The sequence below is a fragment of the Astatotilapia calliptera genome, chromosome 3, assembly GCF_964374335.1.
Source record: "Astatotilapia calliptera chromosome 3, fAstCal68.1, whole genome shotgun sequence".
In the NCBI taxonomy this organism is placed as follows: domain Eukaryota; kingdom Metazoa; phylum Chordata; class Actinopteri; order Cichliformes; family Cichlidae; genus Astatotilapia; species Astatotilapia calliptera.
The window spans coordinates 48,216,382-48,235,224 of NC_137424.1; the positions used below are offsets into that span (position 1 = coordinate 48,216,382).

Here is an 18,843-nt window from a genome sequence, read left to right on the forward strand (position 1 = left end):
CCTCTTTCCTTTTGGATTTCAGCAGCAAAAAAATGTATTGTCCATGTAACTCAGAGACCTCTGAGCAAAAATGACAGAATAAAGAGGGGTGATGCAGACAGAAGCTCTAAAGATATGGAACATATAACCTAAACTGGAAATAAAAAGCAGCAACCTGTAACAGCCTGTAATAATGTGTTTTTCACCCTACAACAACAACAACAACAACAATCTTTATTTATAGAGCACATTTAAAAGCCTTGGGCATACCAAAGTGCTTTACATAAAACAATAAAAAATAAAACAGTTCTCACACCCTTACCCTACAGGGTAAGGGTGTGAGATGTGGATCAACTTTTTTGTGGAAAAGGTCACATAATGGTTCAATTTGTTGACCATTATGTATCACTCACTGGTATCTACTCCACCCAGGTCACAACCTCCACAGTAATTGATCGACAGTCAAGGTTTTCAATAATCAGGCCCCATCTCATCCTAACGACCTCATAGTACCATATCACCCCATTAGAGCACTTTGCTCTCAGACTGCAGGCCTACTTGTTGTTCCTAGAGAATTTAAAAGGAGAATGGGAGGGAGAGTCTTCAGATCTCAGGTCTCTCTTCTGTGGAACCAGATCACAATTTAGATTCAGGAGACAGACACTGTTTCTACTTTTAAGATTAGGCTTAAAACTCTCCTTTTTGCTAAAGCATATAGCTGTGGCTGGATCAGGTGACCCTGAATCCTCCCTTACTTATGCTGCTGGGGACTTCCCATGATGCAATTCTTCACTCTCTGTGTGTTTATACACCTCTCTGCATGTAATCATTAGATTAAAATTTTCTCCGGCTCTCTTCCACATCATGTCTTTGTCCTGTTTTCCTCCCCTCACCCCCAAACAGTTGCGGCAGATGGATATAATTATTATAGTTTCGTATTTTCCAATTCATTTGTATTTTTATATCATTTTAACTTTGTTTTTAATTCAGTTTACTTTCAGTTAGTTTCTAGAGTGGATTTTCTAATTTCAGTTTAGTTTTAAATGTATGAAAATGTTTAGTTTTAAGATTTAAGAAAAATCAGTTTTGAAAGTAAGATCACTCACAATATCCTTTTAGACACCAGTCACAATAAACATGTCTCTCGTTTTTACTAAACTAACAGGTACTAAAACTAATGACATTTCTACCTATTTGACTTATTTTATTATCAAAGTTCAGTTATTTCGGTTTGTTTTATTTATTTCAAGTCATTTATTTCAGTTAACTATAAAGTGTTTTTTTCAAATCTAGTATTAGTATTTAGTTTCATTTTGTAAAGTATAATAACCCCGCTCCCTGAGCCTGGTTCTGCCAGACCTTTATTCCTGTTAAAAGGGAGCTTTTCCTTCCCACCGACACCAAGTGTTACAGAGAGGATTGTCCTGATCATTGGGTTTTTCTCTTTATTATTTTAGGTCTTTACCTTACAATATAGAGTGCCTTGAGTTGACTGTTGTTGTTATTTGATGCTATCTAAATAAAACTGAATTGAATTAATCGAGCCAGCAGCCTCTCTTCAGTCACCAACCCTCTAGGACTTCCTCTTTTCTCCTCAGCGATGACTTCCATCTGTGCCCACGCCCATCTCCACTTCAACTTCCCACACTGTTAATTTTCTAAGAGCTTGTGATGCTAGTAATTCATTAGTGGGGGTAAACGGATCCAAAGCTGCAAGTGAGCCACCCGTTTGAAACCCAGGCATGTCACAACCACCTGCTCCTCTGAAGGGGCTCTCTGCTGGGGTATCAGCCGCGTAATGCTATCCATCCTGCCTTTGTGGGTGTCAATTAGGAAGCAAAGCCTCTCTAGACATGAAAGAACAAAGAAATGAAAGAACAGCAGGCTGAGATGTCACTCCTTTGGACTCAATTTTCAGTAATGCACACTAAAAAGATAAATTTAAGGAGTCCTAATTAAGATTTTTTTAAGAAGCAAAGTGAGAATTTATTCTGATTTGTTCAGCTGGTGGGTAATGAGTCCTTCTTAGTTTTTAGCTTGATTTACTTTTAAATAAATCTTGTCCCCGTAGTACCCAAACAGGCAGGACATCACTTACTTCCAAATGTAAAAAGAAATCTTTGTGCACATTTTGCTAATGAGACTGTCGCTCTTTTTCTAACAGGATGCTGAACTGGCTGCTAGGATACTCCTGGACCAAGGACAGGTGAGACTGTCTGTGAAATGCATGCTAATGTGTTTGAATAAGCATTGCATTATTACTATTATCGAGTTATAAATGAAATACACAGTTATTTTATTCAACTTTATTCAAGTATATTTAGTAACTCTGCAGAGGCTTCTTTTCCAGTCAGTAGTCGATAGGAAAAATATAGAAGCGGAGTGAAAATCGCTGCACAGAAGAGTTGTTAGTAGGGTTTGGAAACTATTAATAATGGATTTAGCTGTATTTTACAGATTTTTGCAACAAGACAGGTTTCTGTGAGTGTTTTATTTCTTCATTGTGCCCCTTTCCCATGAATATGGTGCCCATCCTGTTGTGTCCCACTGACGTTTGAAAATCAGCCCATTTTTTTGAGCAGTTGAGAACTAACTTTGCATCGTACAGTCATGTAACAAGAACATTTTCACTGCACTCTCTGCAATTATGTAAAAAAATTAAGTGCACTCTTACTGCTTCCATAGGAATTACGAGGTGCACTTGATTAACTCATCATCAGCAAGCGTGAGCAGAAGGTTTGGGGATTTGCTGCTCTGGAGCATTCATACGTGTGTTAACACACAATGCCACTGTCTTTCTAGGAGTGGACATTGGAGCAAATTCCCCCCAGTTTCTGTATGTGCAACACTCAGAGCTACCCTAAAAAATACAAGAGCTACATCTCAGACTCTAAATGTTAGGATATTAAATGTTAAAGTTCATGACAGCACAATTAGAAAAAGACTGAACAAGCTTGGCTAGCTTGGACGGACTGCCAGGAGAAAGCCCCTTGTCTCTACAAAGAACATGCCAGCATGGTTTAAGTTTGCAAAGTTGCATCTGAACAAACCGCAAGACTTAGACAGATGACACCAAAGTGGAGAGACCACGGCTGGAGAAAACCGAACAAAGCATAACAGCACGAACAGCTCATACCAACTGACAGGTGGTGGAGGGGTGACGGTTTGGGCTTGTTTTGCAGCCACAGCAGTTGGGCACCTTGCAGTCACGGAGTTGACCGTGAACCCCTCTGTAGACCAAAGTATTCTAGAGTCACATGTGAGGCTGTCTGTCTGACACCTAAAGCTTGGCCTTAACAGGGACGCCAAACACACCAGCAAGTCTACAATCAAGTGGCCCAGTTAGAGTCCAGACTGATTGAAATGCTGTGACCTTCAGAGAGCTGTGCATAAATGAATGCCTGCAGACCTCAATAAAGTGAAGCAATGCTGTGAAGAAAATTGAGCTAAAATGTGTCCACAATGATGCGACAGACTGATAAAGTCGCACACAAAAAAAGTGATTGAGTTATTGCTGCTAAAGATGGTTCTACAAGCTGCTGAATCAGGTAGTATGCTTAGGTTGTCAGAGGATGGTAGTTGAAATGAAATTGCATTGAATTCCCATGGACAGAAAGTCATGAATAAATCTATGAGCTGCGTCTTGTGAATCATCACAGATCACAGTGTCCCAAAACTCAGGGCTATTTGTTCCCTTTTCTTTTTTTATGGATTTATTTCTGCTACATTAAAGCTTAGTACAGTGATGGTTGAAAATGTGAAAACACATCTGTATCCACTTTGTATATAATTTGCTAATTAAAGACCAAAGGCTGTCAAGGACTCAAGCTCCAGTCTTTATGATGCTCTTTAAAACTTAAAGGCAGGGTTGAAGAAAAACAGTCATTTTAACATTAGCATGTTAGGGTCAAACCAACTTTCTGGACAGAAATAGAAAAAAGGCAACACAAGCTCAGGTTGGCAATGATTTTAGAAGAATACTCCAGTAATCGAGATGGGTCGATAGAAATGAAGCACAAGGCTGTGGAGTCTGCTGGTAAACCAGAGTGAGGCTGCAGAAAGACTGAAAGCTGGCATCCATGTGAATGGACTGAAAACAAGCTGTTGAGTGAAAGCACAGGAGAAATCAGATCCAAACACAGGAGAGGGGAATGAGTGGTGAGCTGCAGTAAACAGACCCTGCAGGGGGAGGAGCTGAGGAGCCACAGGTGTGGCTGATCTCACAAACTTATGAATACAAAAAGAAACACAAGAGATATTGGCTGTATCCCAATTCAGGGTCTGCAGCCTTAAAGTACGCAGCCTCAACAGTGCTCAAGGGCCGCGTACTCAAAGACCGCTAAGGCCGGAAGTGCGAGGCTTGTGAAATGGGACGGTCTAGCCTCCGTCGCGCTGCCCAGGTTGTCTAGCAACCATGATACTAACAGCTGGAAACGTTTCATGCAGCTTTGTTTGACAGAAATGAAGTAGAATATATTTTGTTCATTTGTTTCTACGTGAGCTTTGTGTGATTTAAAAAGTATCTGAGGCTGAGACCACAGGACTGTAAAACATGATAGTTGGGCTTCATTTCTGTACTGAACAGTCATTTCAAGATTAGCTAGTAAATAACAATTAGCTAATGTTGTTCATGAGACTAAAGTCATCTCACTGTGGTAATGTAAATATAATATGGCCAATATTATATTAATCATTATTAGTTATTACAGCAGTGAACATGAACTCTGTGTCAAATACTGAGTCTCAGTAAAGATTCAAGTTGCATTTATTTATATGTCCTATCACCTTAAATCTTCACTCAAAGACAAGTATCTGTGACAGTGCATATATAGATGTATTATAAATAAGAGACAAATATTGTTCATTTAATATGTTGGCATTACTAAATTTGGCTCATTGCTTACATATATTTATAAAAAGAAAATGTACGAGCTGTGATAACTGTTTCTGATAAAATGAAGAGTAGAGTGATATATGAAATATTCCTTTATTGGGTGAGAAAATCAGACCATGTCATAACTGCTTTAAGTCATACAGAATAGATATCAGAGCCTTAAACAGGCTGACTTCTGCTAAATGGGTCAAACTGGGCAGAAAGTATACAAACACATAACATCCTTATAGAATATGATGTAACACTATAGACCAACTTACCTCAGAATATATAAAGCATATAAACAATTACAGCAATATGATGCAACAAACACAGCAGTGCTACTGATCCAAAATACTCAAAGCTTCATAGAACTGAAACAAACATTTTTTTTTAGGTCCGTTCTGCTGCTGATACATACTTCAGGTTTCTGAACATTAAACTTGTTGCTGCCTTTCATAGTGTGTAACTTGAAGGCCCTGAGTACTTTCTCACACACTGAAAACACTGGGATGATACAATTATTTGAACATTGTCACAGTTGTCACACATGGAAATCAAATGTGTGATAAGCTGCAGGATTCAAACACAAGTGTGACCTATAAACACATGTTCATACTTTTATTACACAATCAGAGAGAAAGAAAAAGAGAGAGAGTGCAGGACAGACAGACAGGTGACAGTCTCAGGTGTATACACTGCTACAAAACAGCACACGAGAAGGAGGATTTAGTGTTTGTGTTATTACGAGTGTTACACAAGAAGAGTTCCCAGATGGTACAGTGGACACATGTGTGACTCCTGTGATTAAAGAATCTTTCTTTCAGCTTAACGAGTGAACCGTCAGCTCGTTCAAACACACATTAAAGTCCGTTTGGCTCGACACCACCGAACAGAGGCAGCAATATAACATAGCTAACATTAACAGTGCAGTGAATCCTGCTTGTGCCGTGATGTTCAGGACTGCAAACCGAGCAGCATCACTGACTTTCAGCTTGTTGTGTTTGTGGATATATGACTGACTTTAATTATCCACAAAATCATCACATTCTGCCGTCTCAGTGTGGACGGGAGGCCAAAACGGAGAGAAAACAATGTTTTTGTACGAAAACGCATTAGTGTGGACGTAGCCATAGATAGAATAGGGGGATAGAAACATCCCCCTGTGACACTCTTATCTGTCAGCCTGTCTCAAGTATTGCAGTCTAGAAAAATTGGATGACCTGAAGTGGAGGAATGGATATAGAACTTGCAATTTATTAACTTGAGTGTATACAAGGACCACATCCATACAGAATTTGCAAAGAGCTAGAGAGGAGTACTCAGTTTTTGGAGACAAAATAAGAGGCAAGACATGGTTTGGACATGTGCAGTGTAGCAGTGGTGGATGTCTTTGACAAAGGTTGTTGAATATGAAGAAAAAGAGAAAGAACTTGTTGAAGATGAGTTGGTGCAGGGTTGGTGAGACAGGGGAGGATGCTAGGGACAGGGCGAGAGGGAGGCAGACGATTGGCTGTGGCAAGCAGCCAAAAATAAAAGAAAGTTCATGCACCGAAAAGGTTATTATTTTTGTTTTCCATGCCAGATGTTACCATCAGGTTGACGTTGTTAAGTCTGTGTTTGTTCGTGTTGCTTTCTCTAGGAGCACAGTGTTGAGACTCCGCATGGCGTCCTGCACGTGACCCTCCACGGCACGCGAACCACCCGTAGGCCCGCCATCCTCACCTTCCACGATGTGGGTCTGGACAGTGAGTAGCTCTCTCTCCAAGTCAAACAGTCTCTTGCTTGTTACCGATTGCGTTTTTTCCTCATTATCTTTGTTTACTCTGTTTTTGTTACCTGGCAGGTAAGAGCTGCTTCTCGCCTCTGTTCAAATTCGAAGAGATGCAGGAGATTGTCAAGAATTTCACCCTGATTCACATCGACGCCCCAGGACAAGAGGAGGGGGCCGCCGCCTACCCTGCAGGGTGAGACAGTCATCGTGTTTGATAAGGTGTCCTGCAGTAACCTTGCAATTTTTTTTTTAAAGTAAACTTCTGAGAAATGGAAACAATCTTCCGTACAGGCCTGAACCTAATCTCTTCTAAAAATCCTTACCATTCTCCTCTCTCACATCTCCCCCTGCACCATCTCTGTTCTCTAATGCGCTCTTGTCAGAGGTTTAAACAAAATCCCTTCTTTTCTCTCCCCGTACTTCTTATTCCTTCCCCCACGAGTACTTCTCTATCACTCCCTTTCCTTGTGAGATTATTTTAGTGGCTCAGCAGGATTTTGTTTCATGTATTGTGACAGATTCTCAGCTCTGACCCTTCGCTTCTGCCGCTGCTTCTCGAAATTGAAGCTCATTCTCTTTGTGGTCTTAAATCCTTCTGGATAGAGGTGTTAGCCGTCGTATTTACTTATGAAATTTATCTAATGGATCAGCGCTGCCCAGCTACCATGAATAGGTTGAGGAGAGCTTAGATAAGAATGAGTATTTCCTGGGTAACATAACATTCTTCACATATTTGTTTTCATATTAAGCCGCTTAATTGCATTAAGCTCATTTGTGTGTGCTGTTGTAGTTACCAGTATCCCTCCATGGAGACCATATCAGAGATGATCCCAGCTGTCCTGCAGTTTTTCAAGTGAGTTAACCGTATTTATTGTGATGTGACCGCAAGCAATTTTTTTGGATTTGTGTAACAGAGCTAAGTGGCCTTGAGACACACAGCGCTACCTGCTGTGGTGACCTTGTTGAAACTGTTTTGCCTCATATCTTTGCAACTATTTCCATTTTCTTGTCAAAATATAAAGAAAAGGGTGGTTCAAGAATTTTGCACAATGCTGTAGATATATAAATAACCAGAGTGTTCAGCAACAATTAACACTGTGTGCACATGTGTATGCTGTAGGTGTTAATAACCTTTATCGTTCTGTCAGCTTCCGTACTGTAATCGGAGTGGGTGTGGGAGCAGGAGCATACATCCTGGCCAGGTTCGCGGTAAGCATCTTTTTCTTTTGTAGAGTTGTCCTGATGAGTCATTTCAGATCCTGCTTTAGCACTCGACAGAGGTCTTATTTTGCATTAACACAGGATGGTGTCAGTTCTTGTTTACAGTTTTGCGTGGGGCTGACTGTAAGAGAGAAGAGTTCAGCAGGAACACTTTGTAAAATAAATGTTAAACTGTGATGCTTGTGGATATTTATGTGCAAACCTCTTAAAATAAGAAAAAGCTGAATGCTCATTAGCTTTGGTTTAAATGTGAAAATCAACATCATCTCCAGACAAAATGCGTCCACAAAATTAGTTCCTTTTAGTTCTCAGTTTATTTGATATTGACAAAAGTTAGTCAGTTTTGTCTGTTCTTCTGTAAAACAAACTAAGATTTATTTTTAGAATTAATATTTTGTTTCTAAGTGGAATTGACAATTTAGTCTGTTTCGTTTGTTCTATTTTGAAACTTAAACGCTTTAGCGGCTGCCTTTTGTGTAGTTTGCAATATTTGCCTTTATTTATCTGAAAAAGTCTCATGTTCCTTAAGTACATGTACCCTGTTGAACTTATTATGGGAAATAAATATTTAAATAAAAACAAGCTGCTGATTATTTCACATTTTACTTGTGAGCAACGGCACATTTAAATCTTACAAATATAGTTATTTGGCTTATATCGTGATAGATATCGTTATCGCCTGAAATGAAAAAAACATATCGTGATATGAAAAAATCTCATATCGCCCAGCTCTACTTACCTCTCATCTTTTCTTTCCTCACAAAACCGATAGATACTCCACTTCTTTTAAGTGTCTCCAGCACGATTCTTAGCATATTTTGGTTCCTGCAACTGGTCCGTCAGGTTATTGTCTGCCCAGAAACACTTCCCTTGTGCTTTTGGAAATCTGTTTTATTTCTGTTTTAGTTTTTCCTATTTCCGTTGTGTTTTTGCAGCATTCTTCTTATTGCTGGTGTTTTCTTAAGTTGCAGTCCGTTTGGCTTCTCAGGGCCACTGTAGAGTTCTGTGCCGTTCTCCAGAAAACAGCAGATCTGGCAGAGCTGCCACCGGTGAGGAGCTTCTTACTGAGCATGTGTGACAGATATAAAAGAGTCTGGACATCATGCTGCCTGAAACTGCCTGGTTTATTATACCCTGTTGTTCTTGCCCTAGCTAATGTAGTGATCGAAAACTGCTTCCAGTTTCAACTTTTCCTCCTGTACCAACCCTGATGTGGAGGTTTTGTGTGAATTGTAACACCTATCGCTCAGGAGAACACTATTTGTGTCTTCAGCGGTGGTATAACCAGTACAGAGCTGTGGCCACGTCACTGTTTGCTTGCAGCTCGACCGATGTGACTAGTTAAACTGGCTCATGACAGGTCTGGCAGTGGGTCAGTGATGATCTGAGGAAGCAAATCCTTTGAGGGTCACACAGGCCTCCACCTGTTAACTAACAGCACTCCTGTTGGGTACCAGGGTGAAATCTTTAGACCTTAACCTTATCTTTGTGCAGTGGATCCTGGTGTAAGACATTGCCTGGCCTCGTAGTCACTGTACGTAGGCAGTTCCTAGAAAACAACAGCAATCATGTCACTGACTAGCCCGTGATCTGAATCCGACTGAGAACTTCTGGGAGTATCAGATTCAGTCAAATAAAGCCACTTACGGTCCAGGAGATCACTGAATCCCTGAACTTGGACGAGATCCCAGAGGACACCATCCTGCTTCTCATCAGGATCATGCACACACATTAGAGAGTGCATACATCCACATGGGAAGCACACATTCATATTACCGAACCACATTATGCCTCTGATTTTAATTTTTAACTGACTTTTGGTGGGATTTTTGAATCCAGCCTTCAAAGAGTTGATGGCTTTGGTTTCTGCAAATTAAATAATGTCAGCAAAGATCTTCATCCTGAATATTTCACTCATTAAGATCCGATATGCGGTAGAGCTGGGCGATATATCGAGTTTTTAAAAAATATCGATATATTTTTATACGAAATATAAGATGTGACAATATCCTTTATATCGATATAGTCTATGTTACGTTATAATTATACTTGTGGAGCCGCAAGTTTGCCTCTCTTTCGTCCACTTTTGTCTCTACGCAACGTTACTCCGCCTCGCCTCTCCTTCACTGAACACAACTCCCCCTCCTCCCCCATCGCTTCACCTGCAGGAAGCAACAAGATGGACACGGCAAATCTCCGTTAACGAGTTACTGCGCATCGCCCCATGTGCGTCAACGTGTTAGCTAGCTAACCACGCTAACGAGCTAACCACGCTAACGCCATGCAGCCCAGAGGTGCTGCACGGACTAAAATCCTTTCATTTTCTCAAAAGTTGACAGCGCGCCTTATGTATGAATTCTGGTTGTGCTTGATGACTGCGAACCGATTTTATGTGGAACACGGCGCTCAGCAATCTGTCAAAAAATGTTTTAGTACGACTTTGGTAAGCTACGGTGCTGCACCGCTTGATGGATTGTTGGAGCATTACGGCTGAGCCTCGCGGAGTGATACGTACAGTGCTTCAACGTAATATTACCCTACTGTGTATAAGGTCCATAAATGGCAGCTGTTAAGAGACGTGGTTGCGAAGCGGACTTCAAACTCCAGGCTGTCAGTCACGCAGTACAAGTTGGGAACAGAGCAGCTGTGAAATCTGTCTTTGTTATTGTGCTCAGCGTCTTTTAGTTTACATTTTGACTGCACAATTGTGAGCTTTTTGTTATGCACAAAAACAACATTGTTTTCTTTTATTTATGGAGCATTATTATTTAATAAATGCTCATAATTTATTTTTGAGTAAATTTCATGTACATCTGCTCTATGTTAATAAAAGTGCCTGTGTGACATCTGGGACACAGCTTTGACTAAGAACTCTCTTTTTGTTCTTACTTTATGGCTTTAAAGAAATATCAAGATATATATCTCATATCGCCATCCAGCTAAAAAATATCGAGATATGAATTTTGTGTCATATCGCCCAGCCCTAATGTGCGGTTTGTTTTCCCTTCACCACGTGAGCCGTAAATATAGATGTATGTGAGATAGTGTCACACTGTCAGTGAACACTTCTGCTTTCTCTCCTCAGCTCACAAACCCAGATGCAGTGGAAGGTCTGGTTCTGATCAACATCGACACTAACGCCCGAGGATGGATAGACTGGGCTGCTCAAAAGGTTTCTTTCTCTCTCTCCTCCTTCCTTCCACGTCAGGGCTGCAGTGGCCGTGTACACAGAAACATCATTTAATCTTGTTAGTCCTAATGGGAGTTACTCATCAATGTAAAAATAGCTCTGGATATGAAATTACGTGACTTCACGCACGGTCTGTGTGTTCTGTGCTATTGATCATGTAATTGTTTATCGTATATTTCATCGCGCTTGATTAAAATAAATAAACTGCCTGAATGATCCCCCCTCTTTCCTCTCCAGCTCAGCTCCGTGACGTCCTCCCTCACAGAGCAGATTCTGTGCCACCTTTTCAGTCAGGTACATTATTAGATCCATAAGTGTTTAAATGACAGATTTTTTTTTTTGTGAGTTAAATAAAAAATTGAGAAAAAAGGATCAAATGTTAAAACGTTTTTCTAGGAGGAGCTGTCGTCAAGCACAGATCTAGTGCAGTCTTACAGAGAACGCATCTCCAAAGCTCCCAACCTGTCCAACATGGAGCTCCTGTGGAAATCTTACAACAGGTAAACATAATATGCTGTCGTGCATCATGACTTAAATACAAATAATCGACCTTACATCAAACTACCACTGACACCATTTCTTTCTCCTTGCAGTCGTAGAGACCTGATCTTTGACCGCAACAGCGCTTTCAAGTAAATACCCACTCTCTGATTTTTTTACTAAACGTTAATCTCTCAAATCTTCAAACTTCTAATCAGCACCTGTTTCTGTTTGACCCTCAGATGTCCTGTGATGCTGGTGGTGGGCGATCATGCTCCCTATGAGGATGCTGCTGTAAGTTTCTTTTATTATTTGACACTTACCTGAACGGCTGTTTGCACCGATTGTACGTTTCTGTGCAAAAAAAGGATCTGATGGGTTGTAACAAAGACTGTGTTTCTTTCTGTAACCACCAGGTGGAGTGCAACAGCAAAATGGACCCGACAACAACCTCGTTCTTAAAGGTGGTTTTCATACGTGTGTCCTCAGTGTCTGCATCGTCTGTCTGTCTTTGTTTTTTTTCACCTTTACTTACATCTTCTGTTCTTCTGCAGATGGCTGATGCTGGTGGTCTGCCTCAGCTGACTCAGGTAAAAACACCTTAAGATCTCTATAATAACACACATGTGACATAGGTGTGGATGTTAAATCCACCCTGGGCAATACTTCAGTGTGAAAAGAACATCTTGATACTTTTCCATTGTGTCACACTCACAGGTGCCTAATTAAAAAACTTAGAACAAGCCAAATTTTGGCTTCTGTTCCCACTTAGCTGTCATGAAAGGAAGATTTAACTACAGAGATCAAGATCCATTTAAAACAAAGCAGTAAATATATTGATGTCTTGTTGGTTTGTGGGGATTGACTCGTGTTAGGAGTCTGCTACAGGTAGCCACAAGGCGAATTGTAGTTTTTCACACATACGCGGTAGCTTCATTGTCTTTTAGCCCCAGAGGTTGGCAAATGTTTTTAGGTGTCAAAACTAAAACGGATACCCTGGGCTTCCACATGGGGTCCTCAGTGAGCACCATTATTCAGTGCAGCAAACGAGTTAAACATGTTTTTGGCCTGATATGTAATGTCCTGTGTTTTTTTTGCAGCCTGCTAAACTTACTGAGGCTTTCAAGTATTTCATCCAGGGCATGGGCTACAGTAAGTTCACTTTATCAAGCAGTTATCTTCCTTATTTCTACAGAGACATGGCTTTAGTATTGTTTCCTATTTGCTTCATACTTTTATTTCGATACTCTGTTTAGTTACATACCCTCATCGTGAGCATGAATGTTGTGGTCATTTGGGCTTTTAATGATTTCTTTGAACTGTTCTTTTTTCCACGGTGTAATGATTGTACAGCATACATCTGACTTTAAAAGCTTTGACTTCTGGAGTGGACTGTGGGAAGGCCATTCCAGAAGCTTAATGTTAGCCAGTTTTATACATTCCAAAACCAGGTTTGATGTGTGTTCGGGATCCTGTTGGAACACCAAACCGTGTTTCAACTGTCCAGCTATTGATCTAAGAGGAAGTTGAAGAATTTGGAGGTAGTCTAGTGAGATGTTAATAGGTCTTGGCCTCATCTGACCCTGTGCAGATTAGAGAAAATTCAAAATGAATTGAAAATTGCCCCCCTAATCCTTGTTTTTTTAACGCTATTAAAGATGTATGCTGTATAGTCTTTCCATGCTGGAAAAATAACAATTCAAGTAAATGATTAAAGGCCACAAATTGTCAATCATGTCCATTATGAGTGTGGATGACCACAACTATGTGTTGTCAGCAACATTTCCTTACCTTTTGATACCTGACTGTTTCCATGACTTGTACTCTTACTGACCGTTTCTCTGTGTTTCTCCACAGTGGCTTCATCTTGCATGACTCGCCTGTCCCGCTCTCGTACCACCTCCCTCTCCTCCTCCTACTCCATGGATGGCTCCCGCTCTCGCTCCCGCACCCTGTCCCAGGGCTCGCAGGGCGGCCAGATGCCGCCCAGCCCCTCCCAAACGATGGAGGTGTCTTGCTGAAGAAAAACAAAACGATAGAAAGAAAGAGCGAGAGTGGGATGAGAGGAGGGTGGAAGCAAAAGGAAGGGAAAGATGAAGCATGACAATAATGCAGAGACAAGATGAATGGGTTACTTATTTGTCACTAAACAACTCCTTTCATTCCCCACAAAGAGCATAGGAATATGGATGGTTAGAGAGAGGGAGGGAAGGAGGAAGAGGAATAGAGTGACTTGAGTGGAAAATAGAAACCCTTCTCTTTACAACCTCAGCCCAAAGCAAAGTACAACCGGCTGTTCTGCCATAAACATGAGTCTTTAAAAGGCATGAAGAGATTATTAAAGCAAAGGAGGGGGTGACGAACAGCAACTAGTCCTCTCTCCCTCTATTGTCAGCCAATAGAGCCCTTTAATTTAGATTTACAGTGCAGCGTACAAAACCAATAGTAATAATCCTGAAAACGGTATTGTGGATGTTGATGCTGATGATTCTGATGTTCTTGATGATGATGATGATATTGAAGCTAATGATGATAGAAAAAAAACAGTAACTTTTCTCTTTATTACATAATGACTTAAAAACGACATAGACAAAAAAAAACGTACTATAGCAGAGATACTTATAACAATGTGTGTCTACTACTTTTAAAGCTAGTTTTTATTGTGTTCTTTTTTTTTTAAATCATTTCTTTTATGGGATTTTTTTTCTTCTTATATGTAACCTGTCTCAGCAAGGGGCTGAAGATACTGATTGGCTGACCCCATCATATGGAGACAGCCAATGAGATCCATTGTAGTGACTACTTCCTCCTTGATGTTGCCAGATTTTTTATGTCTTCCATTTGGCCCTCGTCTATAAGTGACTGTAATCTTTCCCCCCCTCCATTGGATTTTGATGTGATGGACAAGAAGCTTTTATTTTATTTTATTTTTTCTTCTGGACTGTTTGGAAGTTGCATGCCTGCTATCAACTCATGTTAATATTGAATGGATAATTTTGTTTTGTTTTTTTTCTTTTATATTCTGCTAAGTTGTGTGAATCTGTGTTCGTGTGTGTGCTGTTTCGAGTTATGGCCTGGAGGTAAACATAGGTGAGACTGAGGGTGTTTTGCGCGCTTTAATTATCACCCTATTGATAGTAGTCGCCGCACATTCAGAAGTGCTTCCAATACTGCTGGCAGTCTTGCACTGCGTGTCTTAATATCCACACTTGTGTTCTACCACTCACCAGGGAGCATCCCATCATCGGTAGCATGCTCGTATGGATATTGCATTTCAGTGCTCGGTGTGGCCAGAAAGGGATCACTGTGTTCATCATCTATCTGGGTTGTAATCTCTTAGCCTTGCCCATGCACGGATACCTCCAAACAAACCCAGCTAGCATACTTGACTTCATGTGTGCTGCGGTGGTGGGGGGGTGCGGGTAAAACCAATGCGTACTCCTCTCCACCCACTTTATTCACCAACGGGGACAACAGAGTCATGTTTGCATATGTTTATACTGATATGTGTGAGTGTGAGAGGGAGTGTGTGGGGAGAGAGAGAGAGCAAATGTCAGTGCTCGTGTCTTGTAAGCACAGTTAACCAATGAAGATGGAGAAAGGCCCAGGTTACCTACAAAAGTTTTAAGACCAATAAAACCCCTTGTGACTTATCAGTGACAATGAACCAGCCCCTTCACTGCCACCATGCTCAGATAATATATAAGAATAGAAAACAAGAGTTTCTTCAGCCACTCTCTGAACTCTGAGCCAACCGGTTGGAGCCAATAAGCTTAAGCGTCCTGCCAAAACTAAAAGCCCCTCAAGAATCGAGGTGTTTATTGACCAAATTCTGCCATCAGAAGTGCTCTGAGCTAAACGTGCACCTTTAAGCATCAGTTATCATAAATAAATTCATCCAGATTCTCACTGAATTGCTAATACTTAATAATTGCAAATAAAGTCAAAGCTTACCACTGCCCTGTGCCAAGTAGCCATTACACGGACTGTGCTTTTAAAGGACCATGTTTGAGCCCAGTCCATTGCATGCGTTTATATTCTAATGCATGAAAGCACGACCACTGAGTTGGAAGATGCCTGTTTCATTTAAATGCTATTTAATTCTCCTTTTTCCAAACCTGACTCATGAAGCGGACATGGTTGTGATGCGATGGAAGGCCTTAGATGTGAGCTTGGAATTATAATTGATGGTCGGAATGATGACGGCAACCTGTTTTTGAGTCACTCCCCTCCGATCCATAATAGGCTGCTTATGCAGTGCATAAACGGCCTATTGTACCATCAACATCTTTTGCAGAAGATGTGGAAAACACAAATACTGATGATATCATGCCGCATGCTTGTGCATGATAGATTGTGGCATTAAAGCATGTGGGTTGCAGACCATTGTGCTGGAGTGTACAATGTAATTGCTGGGCTCATTTCAGGATTAAAGCCTAGAAATTTTAAAAAGGCCAAATAAGGAAATCAGAGTGGTTGAACAGGGCTGTGTGATTGTAAATGCTTGTCCATTTTGTCTTTTTTTTGTCTCTTAGTTTTTACAATTCAATTACATTTTTCTTTCCCCTTTGATTTGTTTTAATGATCTTTCTTTGTTTTATGTATGTGAAGTGTTAGTTTACTGTCCCGATGTGCTCACAAGTTAGTTAACCGTGTGATAGTTCTGGAGTAACTTTTTTAGCATTAGCGCTTATAAGGGAGAATAATATAATTAACAATTAAAAAAAAAAATTAAAGAGAATCAAACTTGTGTGGCTAATTGCTCTGTGTAACACAATGAACATCCTAAAAAAAAAAGCAAAGAAAATAAAAGTAATAGAAGCTTAAGAGAACTGTCTTGTCTCCTGACTTCTTTTTTCTGTGTTGTGTTCAGCATTGTACAATGTATAGGGCTAGCTTGTACCCATTAGTGACACCGATGAGCTCAGTGCTGCTGAGCAGCAGTCCAGTGAGGGCACAAGAAATTAAAAAAACAACAACTTTTTTTTAAAGATGTTTCGTATTTGTTCTGTGCTAACCAAAGATTTTTTTATGTTTTTATTTTTGTATTATTCTGGAACGTTAGGGATGCAATGATACCAATTTTTTCAAACCGATACGATACCGATACTTGGATCTGAGTACTTGCCGATACAGAGTACGAAAACCGATACTTCTACCACACACACACACACACACAAATGCAATGAATTGGAAGACAGGTTTTATTTTATTCTCTGCTGATAATAAATAATATCTTAATAAAAATTACCACAAAAAAATTTCAAGTGAAAAATAAGCACTTCTGTTAAATTATTGCAGAGTCTCCACATTGTAATTTAACAAAACATCACTGAACTATTGGCACTGTCTCGAGCTTTTGGAATAATAAATAAACACTTCTGTTTGGAATAAAATAAATACAAATTAGGTTTGAGAATAAAATAAACGTTTAAATTGTTGCAGAGTGTCCATATTGTAAACAAACAAACAAAATAACGAAAGTATTTGGCATTGACGAACGAACTCCCCATCTGCCCGTGGATCATCAGTCCACTGTGCCGTTAAACCAAGGACTGACATCGCGCACACACTGCTTGTCTTTACCTCTTTAGAAAGTTTTGGCACCATTATCTCCCTGATGTGTGAGCGGCTGGGAATTTCATATCGCAGCTCGAGTATGCTGAGAAGAATCCTGTTTTCCACGACTGGCATTGGCTGGTCATCCAGAGCGATAAAATGAGTCAGAGCCTCTGTTATTTTAACTGCCCGTGGATTTTCTCTTGACATTTTTCATCCCTTTTTTAAAACCTGAGTTAAAGTTCAATCAATCAATCAAAATTTATTTATATAGCACATTTTTAAGACCGAAGTACACCAAAGTGCTTTCCATTAAAATCGCAGTACAAATAAAATCACAATAAAATATAAATTACAAATATATAAAATATAAGATAATTACATAATCTAAATACAGAGCCAGATGTAAAATACCCTAATTTGCCTTAAATGCTAGATCAAACAAATACGTTTTTAAACGTGATTTAAAAGACTGAATGGAATCTGACGCGCGAATATGAAGAGGGAGAGTATTCCATAGCCTGGGTGCAGCAACGGCAAAGGCACGGTCTCCTCTGGTCTTCAGCCGAGACCTAGGTTGCACCAAGAGCAGTTGGCCCGATGATCTTAGTGCTCTCTGAGGGCTGTACAGACAGAGGAGATCAGCTAAGTAGTCAGGTGCCATATTGTTCAGAATTTTATAAGTAAACAATAGAATTTTAAAATCAATTCGATATCTGATAGGAAGCCAGTGTAAATTTTTCAGAACAGGGGTGATAGAGTCAAACTTTCTAGTGCCGGTCAAGAGACGTGCTGCGGCATTCTGGACCAGCTGCAGACGCTGCAGAAGGGAAGATTGTAGACCCAAGTAGAGAGAATTACAATAGTCCAGTCTTGACATAATGAAAGCATGAATGAGTTTCTCCATATCTTTGTGTGGTATGTAGGGTTTAGCCTTAGAGATTAGGCGTAGTTGATGGAAGCTAGTTTTTACCACAGTAGAGACCTGTTTGTCAAGTTTGAAGGAGCTATCCATGAAAACTCCAAGATTCCTGGCAGTATCAGTAAGGTGGTTAGCAACAGGCCCAAATGTGTCAGTCAATTGTCCCAGAGGCATATTTTGGTCAAAAACAATAATTTCTGTCTTCTTTCCATTTAAAGTAAGAAAGTTACGTGATAACCAGTCCTTGACATCACTCAGACAATCAAACAGAGGATGTGGTGAGGATAAAGCATCCCCAGTCAGGTGAAGGTAGATTTGAATATCATCAGCGTAACAGTGAAAAGAGACATTGTGTTTTTCAAAAATGGAGCTCAAGGGCAACATATACAGAGAAAACAACACAGGACCCAGTACCGAGCCCTGGGGCACACCACAGCGGAAACGGGCAGAAGAAGAGGAATATTTTCCCATCGAGACGGAGAACGACCTCTCAGAAAAATATGATTTAAACCAAGATAAAACATTTCCTTTGAGGCCTACTACATGTTCCAGTCTTGCCAAGAGGATATCATGATCAACCGTATCAAAGGCTGAGGTCAAATCCAATAGTACTAAGACCGCAGAGCGCCCAGAGTCAGCAATTAAGAGAAGGTCATTAAAGACTCTTAGTAGGGCAGTTTCGGTGCTGTGACGCGGTCTAAATCCAGACTGAAATTTATCACTTATACCGTTGCTCTCTAAATAAGTCTGTAGTTGCCGAAGCACTATTTTCTCTAAGACTTTTGACATAAAAGGAAGTTTAGAAATCGGCCTGTAATTAGCTAGAATGTTACGATCAAGGGAAC

The 18,843-nt window shown here is 40.3% G+C and overlaps 1 protein-coding gene across 1 annotated transcript in view; it reads left to right on the forward strand.

Annotated features, from left to right (window-relative positions):
- Nucleotides 1-14,557, forward strand: part of ndrg2 (NDRG family member 2) — a 46,727-nt gene extending 32,170 nt beyond the window's left edge. The window contains exons 3-16 of the mRNA XM_026162715.2: nt 2,144-2,185; nt 6,495-6,600; nt 6,699-6,819; nt 7,417-7,479; nt 7,775-7,835; nt 10,933-11,019; nt 11,275-11,331; nt 11,434-11,537; nt 11,631-11,669; nt 11,760-11,811; nt 11,934-11,981; nt 12,072-12,107; nt 12,618-12,669; nt 13,375-14,557. Coding sequence (XP_026018500.1) covers nt 2,144-2,185; nt 6,495-6,600; nt 6,699-6,819; nt 7,417-7,479; nt 7,775-7,835; nt 10,933-11,019; nt 11,275-11,331; nt 11,434-11,537; nt 11,631-11,669; nt 11,760-11,811; nt 11,934-11,981; nt 12,072-12,107; nt 12,618-12,669; nt 13,375-13,538 — 1,032 coding nt within the window. The 3' untranslated portion in view covers nt 13,539-14,557. The remainder of the gene's footprint in view (nt 1-2,143; nt 2,186-6,494; nt 6,601-6,698; nt 6,820-7,416; nt 7,480-7,774; nt 7,836-10,932; nt 11,020-11,274; nt 11,332-11,433; nt 11,538-11,630; nt 11,670-11,759; nt 11,812-11,933; nt 11,982-12,071; nt 12,108-12,617; nt 12,670-13,374) is intronic.
- Nucleotides 14,558-18,843: the final 4,286 nt, after the last annotated feature.